General features: G+C 38.7%; 2 protein-coding genes across 8 annotated transcripts in view; one reads left to right on the top strand and one right to left on the bottom strand.

The window, feature by feature from the left end:
* The window catches only part of chd2 (chromodomain helicase DNA binding protein 2), a 39,735-nt gene extending 36,963 nt beyond the window's left edge, over nt 1-2,772 (bottom strand). For 2 of the 6 annotated variants that reach the window (XM_036150010.1, XM_036150023.1), the window contains exons 1-3: nt 2,464-2,770; nt 1,037-1,097; nt 845-897 (exon numbers count right to left, since the gene is read on the bottom strand). The gene's annotated coding sequence lies outside the window, so the exon portion shown is untranslated. Of the gene's footprint in view, nt 1-844; nt 898-1,036; nt 1,098-2,463 lie in introns of all 6 variants that reach the window. The other 4 variants (XM_036150020.1, XM_036150017.1, XM_036150013.1 and 1 more) reach the window with 4 other exon arrangements.
* A 2,113-nt stretch (nt 2,773-4,885) lies between these two features.
* Nucleotides 4,886-9,778, top strand: LOC105919645 (myb-related transcription factor, partner of profilin). 2 transcript variants are annotated; one of them, XM_021312012.2, is made up of 2 exons: nt 4,886-5,832; nt 7,034-9,778. In XM_021312012.2, the coding sequence occupies exons 1-2, from the start codon at nt 5,448-5,450 to the stop codon at nt 7,444-7,446; spliced, it is 798 nt and encodes a 265-aa protein (XP_021167687.2). In that variant the 5' UTR covers nt 4,886-5,447; the 3' UTR covers nt 7,447-9,778. The 2 variants fall into 2 exon arrangements, with proteins under 2 accessions (XP_021167687.2, XP_021167686.2); XM_021312011.2 differs by having other exon boundaries at nt 7,022-9,778.
* The last annotated feature ends 2,235 nt before the right edge of the window (nt 9,779-12,013 follow it).

The following is a 12,013-nucleotide window of genomic DNA, read 5'->3' as shown; positions in this document are numbered from 1 at the left end:
CCAACCAATGAGCATATGAAAGCTTTTCATCACAGAAGTTGTTCATTGTCTACATGGTTATAACATACTAAAGTTGACCCCATTGTTGTGGCTTAGAACCCCGACGGGTGAGGTAGTCACAATAGCTTGACAGTAGATGTGAAGTGCGTGCGTGTGTGTGTGTATGAGGGGGGTGGGGTGGGCGGGTCATCCCTGCATTATTAGAAATAGCACTTATCATTCGCTGGACCAGCGATGCTAGCTACAATGTCGCAAGACATGCCATCTGGTGTATTACTCGTTACCAAGAGAGTCATAAAGGTTGGTTCTAGTCTGCAAATTTGTCATGGAACTGTATTTTAAGTAGGGGATTTTTATATAAATGTGATGTGGGGGGAGGGGTATTCCTATATTATCATAAATAGCACTTCTGTCAATCGCTGGACCCGTGATGCTAGCTACAAATCGTCACAAGACACGCCCGCTAGTGTACTATGAGTTACCAAAAGAGTCATAAAGGTTGGTTCTAGTTTGCGAATTTATCACGAAACTGTATTTTGAATAGAGGATATTGATATGATGTGTGAGGTTAATCTGCCAAACACAGATACAACTTTTGATTTGAAATACAAAATCTATGCTAAAAACTAGCTGCCGTCATGGGAACCTAGCATCAAGCTAGCCATTACGTGGTCCTACCTAGGTACCTTGTCATATATACACAATTTAGAAGTACTCGTTTCTTACATTTTACATATCCTTCTTAAGATAATACAAAGTAGGGTCAGGAGATGTTATTAAACATACAACACTAATATCTATTTGATCGTCTAATAAAATCGGTGTTGGAAAAAAAAATACTTACAGATTTCCATTGCAGAATGAATTCCACAAGTTCTTCAATTCGTGGCAGCTAACCTTCAAAATAGAGACATAATAATTTAGAATAAATGAGAGACAACAGCACACCCTACTGGTTACAGACACATATAGCAGTAAAGACAAAGAAAATTGCTGGCCGCAAAGTACAGCTTCAAGTACTTAAAATAAAACATACCATTCTACATCCTTGTAAAGATCTTTCTTTGGCACTTTCTGCAAAACCTTGAAGGGAGTCGCTGCGAAAAACAAAAACAAAGCATAATTACGATTAGTCACAGAATCCAAATTTGCAAATTCCTAACTACTGTTGCCAATAAAAGCAGTAATTAATTAAGTGTATTTCATAGTACCTACCTAAAATGAAATGTTAACTGGTAATTGGTTCATTAAATGGCAAGTATCTGCATATTTAGTCAATCAAAGGTCTGATTTTTAAGCGCCTTAGTGGCTTGAAATCCAAGTAACTGTCTAAAACCGTGACATCCATTTCAGAACAGCCTGTAGTCGACATTTTGTCTATGGGCAGGGTGGTAGTAATCCTATGAATTTAAAAGTATTGCCTGATTCAAATAGCTAATTTAAAACTTGGCATCGTCTATGGCAGTGTCCTTAAAAGCAAATGTTTCAACATCCTTCTTCATGAAACAGAAATTTAGATTATTTTCTTTCTTTATTTTTTTTATGTATCAATTACATTTTCTTCAAGTCAACATAAGTTTAGTTAGGATTTCTAACTTCAAATTATTTTTCTACATGTATTTAAGTGCTTATAAAACAAAAGTTTACATAAATATTCATAATACTTCTCTATTCAGTACCTCAAAGGGTTAAAAGCCAACACCCTATTTTTTATTTCGACGTATGTCTAAGCTTTTATAACATAAAGAACCTTTACTTGACAATCAAGTCAAATATTGTTATTTGTGGGGTCCAGAATTAAGTAATTATAGTCACAAGTCATTTTTAGCATTTTACCAACTTCTCACAATCTGTTCCAACTGTTTAAACTGATTAAGTATTACATAAAACGTTTTATAAAACATTCTACAACAAACTGTGTCTGTACCCTGTATGAAATGGTTGTACCGAAAAATGAGATATTTTTGTTTATTTTTTTGATCTTTCTAATCCGAGGAAAAAGCTCAAAAAAGGAATAAACTGAAAATAAACAAAAATGTGCTTAAGGATGTATTGTTGGTGTCGACTGGTCTCAATCCAACGTTTAAAAAACGAAAGATGGAGGTAATTGTGCCGTTTTTCATCGAGTAAAACCAAAGAAGGGCATTTTGCCCTCTCAAGGACAAAGCAAATTTTAAATGCGTAGGTTAAAATAACTCCGAATACTTCAAGAATAAACCCACACGTCCACATATGAACCGAGTTAGCTCGAAACACTGATAGCAAACATGCAAAAATGTGTCAACTAAAACACAACCGTGAGCTTTTTACACTATGTTAAGGGTTTTCTCCATTCTTCGCAGGCAGCACACCATGGCCATTTTTACAACACTGCGCCTAACTGTCGTTCTTTCCACCATATTGCCATGCGCGCCTGATTCGGATTTTTCGCCTAATAATGCAGGATTTCTTGCAGGTTCTTACCCATTTCATCGGCCAGGGCTACCCCCCGTCGTCTGCCACCGCCACCGTCGCATTTAGGGGCGATTTTCGCCGTTTTCGTGGGTCTTTCGGCCGCTCCGTCGCTCTCTTCATCCTGGCCGTCCTTCGCGCCTCGCTCCTCTGCTGTGTCTGTCCTCCTCTCCGCCTCTGCCTGCGATCATATCCCTCAGCGGCTCTGCCCACTTTCCTCTCAACGCAAAGCCAAACTCCACTTCCTCTACAGCCCCATCCAGCCCAGCCAGCTGGGGCGACCCAAGTAACCGGAGAAAGATCAGAGAAAAACTACAGTTAAATTAACATAGACACGTTTCATTTTCTTTAAATGAAACGTTTCTTTAAAAAAAAATAAATCGTTCATGTCAATATAGGAAGCTATAACGACAGAATATATCTTGTTTTCTTTTTTATGTAACTGGATGGTACACAAAAAACTTTCAAATAATTAACTTTCTCATCAGCAAAAAAAAGTTCATGTGGATTTATTTTTTCTTTAGCATCAGATTTTATTAAAAATACATCAATTAGTGTTTTGCTCATAAACAGAAAAACAACATTTTAATTTGGTCCTCTCTCTGTTTGGCTGAGTTGGGTGTTTGTTGATAACCTGATCACAACAAGCCATACAAAAAGCTTTTATTATAGTTTTTCGATAAGTTAGTTTCATCTGTTCTTGTTCATAGATATTTGTTTTAGTGGCAACAGTAACAACATGGGACAACACATTGGAGCTGTTTTGATCTGTTTGTGGGTGATTATTTTTTTTACTGTTTTATATGTTAAAATAAAATCAAAGCAAATTTGAATTCCTACTCGTTTGTCTTTGAACAGAAAGAAATTAGAAATGAATTGTAAATGTGAAAATGGGTAGAAGAGCAAAAGTGATTCGTTCCCAGAGGATAGCTTTAATAGGGTACTTATATTGTCAGGTAGGTGCACTTAATGTACACTTAATGTGGCTGCAAATTAAAAACTGTTTTCAGTAAATATGTGAACTTACTCATATTTATAGTACATTTATGAATGTCACTCTTTCGGGCTGAGATTCAAGGTTTTCCTCTATTTCTCACTCTCTCACTCAGACCAGGTAGTTCTCCCAACAAATAGGGGAATGGCTTGCTCTTAAAGCATAACAGTTTTAGTGTGAAGGTCATCCTACAATTTGCCATTTGGTAACTTTGCAGTTTTAGTCATTTTGTACCATAGTTTCTTTGATTTGACAAGGTGCAATCTTCTGTGCGAAGTTTTGCGCTGACCATGCGTAAGTTTGCTCCTCCCAAAGTAACACTTTTTAACTACATTGACAAAAGAATAAATAAACTTATATGCAACCGTTTGCTTGAAGGGGGACGTATCATGCAAAATCCACGTTTTTAGCCTTTAAATGCATTTTGTAGTGTACTTAGAGACTTTAGGAGTGCAGAAAAGTTCAATTTAGTCTCTCCAAGTGCTGCATATCTTTATATTCTGCTTGGGTCATATGTTTCAATTTGTTGAGTTTTCTCTATGCCCTATTACTTATTATTATTATTATTATTATTATTATTATTATTATTATTATTATTATTATTATTATTACTACTACATCAGCATTTGCTGCAGGGATGTGAAGTGCCTCCTTTGCATTTAAAGAGACAGCACAAAAACAAGTTGCTCTCAGACACACCTCAGAACAGGGGCAAAAAAAGGACTGTGGGGCAGAAATGACCAGGAATTCAGACCAAAGCATTGCAGTTCCACTTTATACTGACCACAACTAAATGATTTATATGTATAAAAAAAAAGAAAGAAGGCTATCAAAGCTTGCTCTGTCCCCTTTAAGTGCATTGTTATAAAATAATGTATGTTCAAAAGAAGAAAATGAAAGTAGGAAGGGACGAAATTAAGATTGATTTGTATGAAATGGAGTAAGAAACTGGAAATGAAGATAATGAATAAGAGTCCATTTTTGCACTCTGATTTTGTAAACACAGTCTCCCTGTGCAAATTTAAATTTAGACAAAAAAAGACTGAAAATATAAAATCATATGTGGTATTGTGTTGTTGTTTTTTCACCCTTATTTTAGTTTGTGGTTGTAATTTATTTCTCAGTCACATGACTGCATGACCTGTCCGAGCTAAAATGTAAACAAGGCTGAATCAGGTCATCTTTATTTAAACAATTTTGCCATAATACACTTTTAAAACAGTGTAGGCTCATATAAACATAAGACCTCTTCCTGGAAGCTGACTGAGATGTTCACATGTGCAACACACGATGTGGATAATCTGACATTCCTACTGTAGCCATGTCAGCTTCTTAATGCCATGCACATGGAAGAAGATACAGCATCAGCATTACATCTAGGGAACATTTAAATGTCTTGTTTTGAATAAAATTTTCATATTTGCAGGAAGGCTGTATCTGACGTGTGTGTGTGAGTAGAATTAGAGCTGTGTTCTTTAAATAAAACCCAGTCAAATACAGAAAAAAAAAAGAAATCCCTCTTCTTGGGTCATGACATCATTCCTCAACTTAAGCCTGTGCAGTCCTATAAAAAAAAAAAAATAGAAAAGACCGCAAAACTGTTTAAGTTCCCGGATCCCATTAGTTGCTCTCAGTCTTTGTTCTTTTGTTCAGCAGTGGAAGCAGGCCTCTGGAATGCACCCCTCCCCCATCGCTGGCCAATGAGAGCACCAGGACACAGAGCGCATGCTCCTTGCGGTGGAAGATTGCTTTAAACAGATCTTTAGCCTAGCAACAGCGGCGCCATGACACTACTGGTATGATCACTGTGGGGCTGATCTTCGAGGATCTAAAAAAAAAAAACAAGGAGCGCTAAATTGCTTGTACAAAAACTGTTGCACGTGCATCAAGTCGGCGTTGCGGATGATCTACAAATATTGCTTGTGCAAACGACAAAAGCTGCAAAAGTCGCGCAGACCCCAGCGTTTAACGAAGGTTTTTTTTGCGTGCGCTACCGGCTGACATGGAGAGTGTCGGAGAGGAGAGCGGCCGTAAAAGAAAAAGGAAGTTTGAAGCCATTGAGTTGAAAGTCCTGGTGGAGGAAGCAAACACACACATTGGTGAACTCAGGCAGAAACAGCTGTGCCTTAGTAGAAGAAACGCGATTTGGGATTCCATCTGCGCAAAGGTGAACGCCGTGGGCAAAACCAAGAGATCTGCCGATGAAGTGAAAAGAAGATGGCAGGATTTCCGTAGAAGAACCAGGGAAGAACTTTCCCGCAAAAAATCTTTGGCGCAGAAGCAACGTTCACAAAAAGGGAGCCCCGACTTTCCAGAAACGCTCTGTGAAGGGCAGGTTCTTGGAATCGAGGGATATGACTTCCTCCAATCAAACACAATAAACCAAGGTAGGGCCATGAAAATCACATTTATTCATGGAGAGAAAATAGACTCAATCTGTGTGTGTGTAATACTTGATTTTCACCTTCAGCCCTTTGGACGGTTAAAATAAATAAAAATAAATGTACCGTGAAATAAAAAATATATATAGAATGAAATAAATGAATGAAATATGAAATAAAATAATGAAATGTAAAATGAAATGAATAAATGTACCATTAAATGTTACATTGGATAATTAAATGTACCATTTCTTGAATGCATCATTAAACAATTAAATGTGCTGTTAAACTTTTGAAATGTAAAATTAAATATTTAATGCGCCATTAAATAATGTCATTTTTGTTAAAGTCATTTGAATATACATTTTATTATTTCACTCTGGATTTATTTATGTAATGGTGTCGCGCAGCAGACCCATCATAAAGTCATTTAAACGGTCACCTTCACATCAAACTAAGTGGGCGGGATTAGGGAGACCCTGACGCCTGATTGGCTGCTTCACACCGAGCAAGACAACTTCTTCCTCCTGGTTGAATATTGACTCCGAAGTTAATATTTTTACTGTAAAATGCAGAAATAACTTTAATAAAGTGTTGCACAAAGCAACTCCCGTTTCTATATATCTAGTTTGTTCTGAAAAATATATTAAAAAAAAAAGTTCACCAGAGAGCTCGCTGCTCAGTGGGTGCCCAGCATGAGGGAAGCTGTGACAGACCGGATCAACCTTAGCCCCGCCCACTCGGTAGCGTTCTCACACAAACGTTATAGAGATATTTTAGACCAAACTAGGGGTAGCTCTGTGGTAAACCAATTGCAACACGTTATTTCGGCACTTTACAGCAAATATATTGACCAGCACTGGGGCACCTGTGCGTGTGTACTTGTATTTTGTCTTCAGAATTTTGTTAGTTTTGTGCATTTGAGCTTACATTACAAAATGTAATGCAAGTACCCAAACTGACATACAAAAAAAAACATTTTTTTCCCCCTCAGTTTACAAATCAAGTATTTCATACACACACACATATTCAGTCTATAATTTAATCTGAAGTGAATGTACTTTGTAGGTGTTGTTGAATACAGGCGAAATAATTTCATGCGTGAGATAATTTTAGTATTTCAATACGTTTCTGTAAGTTGTCAGATGATGACCACTAAAAAAAAAACTAACATTCGCTTTATTCTTCACCGGAGAATCTTTATCAGATGTCCAACAGGCTCCGCCGCACTCCTCTGATCTGCTTACGTCAGTGAAGGTTCCAGAAGAGCCCCGAAGGAGTCCCGTCACTGATGACATTTATCAGGAGCTGCTGTATCAACAAATACATCAGACAGATGCGCTAGAGACCATTGCACAGGAGGTCAGAGCAGTATCCAGTGTTGCACGCGCTGTCCGCGGGCAAACCCGGGCCATCTTAGCGCACACCAGGCAGCTGGTCGGTGCTTTGTCTGGACTGACGATGGCCATCAATGCTCTGGCAGCAGCCGGGAGGTCATCCGGGGACAGCGGTCCTTCAACTGTGCCGCCAGAAAACGAAGAGGAAGGAGGAGAGGACGCAGGTGGACACCAGAGCGGCCTGCGAAAACGCAAAGCCCCAAATAAGAACAGTGATTTGTAGAAAAGACAATGGAGACAGCGTGATTCCCACAATGATATGTCTCATCTCGGTCAAGTTGTCAAAGTTTGTTTCATGATGTTTTTTTTTTTTAAATTTTATTTTGTTTTTCTGTTTCAATGAAACGCATACCTCAAATGGCACATGGTAAGAAGGAAAGCACTTTTTGCAGAGAGGAGAGGAGACGTGACACGGCTTCTATTTATGTCTGGCTCCTAGTCATCCAGCAGCTCAAAATTAGCATTGCCTGATAGACGATATGTCTCTACAACTTTGATCCAAAAGTGTTGACACCTGTGTTTGGCTCTTACCTTGCATAACCTCATTTTTTTTTTTGCTTTTCTTCTTTTCTATAAGCCACTGTTGTCAAAAAAAAAAACATTTTAGGATTAAACACGTTTTAAAACCATATGTTAAAATATGTGTCCAAATTAACAAAATTAAAACTTATGTGTTGTTTACTATTACAGGATCAGTTACAACCAGAGTTCAGGGCAACTAATCTGAACGTGACGAAACACCATCAGCTAAACGTATACTGATCAGAATTTAACATTTGTGACCACCTGGTAGTGTTGCTCCCCCTCTTCCTGCCAAAATAGCCCGGACCCTTTTAGGCTTGGACTCCTCTTAGGGGGTGCTGTGGGACCTGGACCCAAGACGATTGCAGATCCTTATGGCTCTGTAAGTTGTAAAGCTGGGCCTCAGCGGATCAGACATCCAGCCGATGCTCCATTAGATTGTAATGTGGAGAGAACAAATCAAAAACTCCAGTTTCCAACAGCCATCGGGGAAGACCGTTTACATAAAATGGTGTGCATTGTCTGCAGCAATACACAGGTAGGTGTCTAGCTAACATCCACAGGGAGCCATGGTTTGCCACAAGAATATTGCTGCCAGCATCACTCTCCTTCGGGCGGCCCGCCTTCTTCCTAAAGTGCATTCTGTTGCCATGCACTTGGCTGTCCATGTGCTTTAAGAGAAAAAGTGATGAATCAGATCAAGCCTCTTTCTTTTGGCCTGCGGTCCAGTTTCGATGCTCATGTGCCCATTGATTCGTGCATTCAGTGGTGGACAGGTATTTTTCGTGGTCTTCAGCCCTATAAGCAACACGGTCTGTTCCTTTTTGTGATCCTCTTCTAAAAAGCTCCCCAGTGGAGACCGGGAACTAAAAGAGCTACAGTTTTTGGAGGTGCCCCCTCAAATCGACTCAAATCCGAGTACTTGCTTGTTGTTGCGGCTTTGAGGAGACCATTTTCACCTGCTGTCTCACATAACAGAATCACTAACAGGCAATTATTGTCAATCACTTCACCTATGAGTGGTTATAATGTTATGCTGAATCAGTGTACGTATAGCGTTATTGAATGGAGCGTCGTGCCACGCATTTTGAATCTCACCGACAACTTTGGCTTACGCTATGCTTCAAACAGAAACCACTCAAAAGGAAAAGTGAAAGTCTTCTGTTTAGCTTTGAAGCCAGAAGTCAGATCTATAAACCAGCTTTACCGTGCTTTAATCCCAGGTTTGAAAACAAGTGGGCTTAATAGTTAAAATTCTCTGTGATCAGGCTAACTGATACAACGGGTAGCAGTGGTGGATTAGTGGTTAAGGAGCTCAGCTGGGCATTTGTATGTTGGAGATACTACAAAGGTTGTCGGTTTAAAACTCAATCTGTCGCTCTGGGTTCTTTTAGCAAGGCGCTTGACCACGTATTGCCACCCGTGCGTCAACCAGTGTGGCAGCACACTGCTCCTAGGGATGGGTTAAACGTAGAGACAAAGTTCTCTTCTGTGGGACTACAGGGAAATATTTGTATTTATTTAATGCAAGCTAGTACTGATGATGATCACTCCATTTTATTTTTTTTTACTTTCAGACACCGTAGCTACATGTATAATAGTGTGTGAGAAATCTCCTGAAGGGCAAATAAAGACATTTCTTTAGCAGCTGTCGTTACATTACACTGAGTTTTACATGTAAGGCAGGCAATTGTAAGGTTGGAGTTAACTTTTTCACCTAGAAACATTAAAAACTGCATCAGTCAACAGGGGGGCAAAAGTTAGGACATTTCCAATGAAACAGAAAGTGTCAAATATAAATAAGCTTTTGGGATGATTTAGATTTTATAAGAATGTATGTTTCTCTCATTGCTGTTTTTATGATCCACCATAACAAACTAGAGGAGTCCAGGACAACATGGTTGTACTTGGAAATATTTCTACTATATATATATGAAACTATTGCCTAAGGAAGAGATTACTCATGTATTCTGAAATCTGAAAATCTGAAATCTAAGCAAATTATGAGAATAAAACTTTTCAGGAAACTACAACTTTTGTCATTTGAATATTTTTCCAATATAGTTATGGATTTAGAAGGTCAACTGTGCTGCTGAATGCTCAAAGTCCTTGTTTGCAGGAATATGCTGTTCCCATCATGTTTGGGTGCTGCCACCTGGTGGCCCTGGATAGAAAATAAACAACTCATTGGCAGATATATATATATATATATATATATATATATATATATATATATATATATATATATATATATATATATATATATATATATATTTAAATAACTCAGATCTCCGATGTGGTTCTGTTCATAAAAATAATCCCAAGAAGCAAACCACACAAACGTGGCAATAGAATAGCTATTTGCCTAAATGCAACACATCTAGCAAGCAGAGACGTTATGGGTTCAAGTAAACAGGAAGGTTTTTCAAAAGTGAGACGCAAATAGAAATTACACAAACCATGTCTCCTCTGACACTTAAAAAACAGACTCAGGTCATCTAGGAATTCCTCTCATTTATTCAAAGGTTGCCGCCGTCATTACCTAAATGTCTCCTCTGGGAAAACAGCGCTGTTGTCTGCTGGCTACAGCCACATGGTGGCTTCAGGTGCTATCGGAAATTTGTAAAAAGCCTGTCAACCTTGGGTTAGACGGTACGAGACGTTAAATGTCTTCTTTAAGCTGTTGTTCTGTAGATCACAATCCACTCTGACTTCAGTTCACTCATCAATAAATTAAAAAAATCTATCTTTTGTTGTTCTTAGATTGCTACTAGATTTTGTATGTATAAAATGTTATGTTTACATTTAGATGATGTGATACATCGAAATGAATAAGCCAACGTTTAATTAATTCATTTTAAAGTAATGTACCTTACTTCATTTGATCAAAGTTACTTGAAGTTATAAATGGTAATTCACGTAGCCTATTTCTGTTTGCCCGAAGTAGGCCAACAACATGGTACAGATGCTGGTTTATTTCAGCAACCAGAAACTATGGCTGGTTGAAGACCAATACTTATTTTCATAGGTGGGTAGAGTAGCCAAAATTGTACTCAAGTAAGAGTAGCACTACTTCAACATATTTTCTCTCCATTAAACGTAAAAAGTAGTCAGCCAAGAAATTACTCAAGTAAGAGTAAAACAGTGTTCAGTAAGAAGGCTACACAAGGTACTGATCATGGCAGCTGATGATTTAATATTTGAAAATTATGTAATCAGACAGACAAAAATATAAAAAATATACAAAGAATAACATAATTGCAAAATAAATTCAGGCAGAAGAAACTTTTTTCCATAATTTATTTTAACATTCAACTTGAAAGCAATTCTTAATGTAGTATGTTAGAACAGTGCAAAGTACTTCCAGTGACAATATCCACTGTTTACTGTACATATCTTTGACCTCCAAGTGGCTCAAAGAGCTCAGATGATAGAAAATAACATTAAAATAACAAAGCTTGTGTAAAAATAAGTAATCTTACTTTAACATAAACTCCAGTTTTTTTTTTTGTTTTTTTTTTGTCTCTGGTGCGTTTCTGGTTAAAACATGTTCTTTATATATAAATTACTTGCAGTAGGTAGAGTAGCCAGAAATGAGAAACGATACTTGAGTAATTATATTTAATTTAATTTTATTTATATAGCAACAATTCACAATCAGTCATCATGACTCAAGTAAAAGTAAAAAGTAAGTGCAGTAAAACTACTCCTAAAAGTACATTTTGTTCAAAAGGTTACACAAGTACTTCCGATGGGCTCACCACCTGTCGGAGGGGCCAAAGGGGTCGGGTGCAATGTGTAACGGGTAGCAGTGGAGGGCGGGGACCTTGGCGTTCCGATCCTCGGCTGCAGAAGCTGGCTCTTGGGACGTGGAATGTCACCTCTCTGGTGGGGAAGGAGCCTGAGCTTGTGCGCGAGGTTGAGAGGTTCCGACTAGAGATAGTCGGACTCACCTCGACGCACCGCTCTGGCTCCGGAACCAGTCTCCTTGAGAGGGGCTGGACATTCTTCCACTCTGGAGTTGCCCATGGTGAGAGGCGCCGAGCTGGGGTTGGCATACTTGTTGCCCCCCATCTCGGTGCCTGCACGTTGGGGTTTTCCCCGGTGAACGAGAGGGTGGCCTCCCTCCGCATTCGTGTGGGGGGACGGGTTCTGACTGTTGTTTGCGCTTATGCGCCAAGCAGCAGTTCAGATTACCCACCCTTTTTGGAGTCCTTGGAAGGGGTACTGGAGAGTGCCCCTCCTGGGGACTCCCTCGTTTTACTGGG

This window comes from Fundulus heteroclitus, chromosome 2, assembly GCF_011125445.2.
Source record: "Fundulus heteroclitus isolate FHET01 chromosome 2, MU-UCD_Fhet_4.1, whole genome shotgun sequence".
Lineage (NCBI taxonomy): Eukaryota > Metazoa > Chordata > Actinopteri > Cyprinodontiformes > Fundulidae > Fundulus > Fundulus heteroclitus.
This window is presented reverse-complemented; position numbering and strand designations above follow the sequence as displayed.

Coding starts and splice junctions, on each gene's coding strand:
- LOC105919645 (XM_021312011.2), top strand. CDS start 5,448: ATGGAGAGTGTCGGAGAGGAGAGCGGCCGTAAAAGAAAAAGGAAGTTT. Junction 5,833..7,021: donor ATCAAACACAATAAACCAAG/GTAGGGCCATGA, acceptor TCTTCACCGGAG/AATCTTTATCAGATGTCCAA.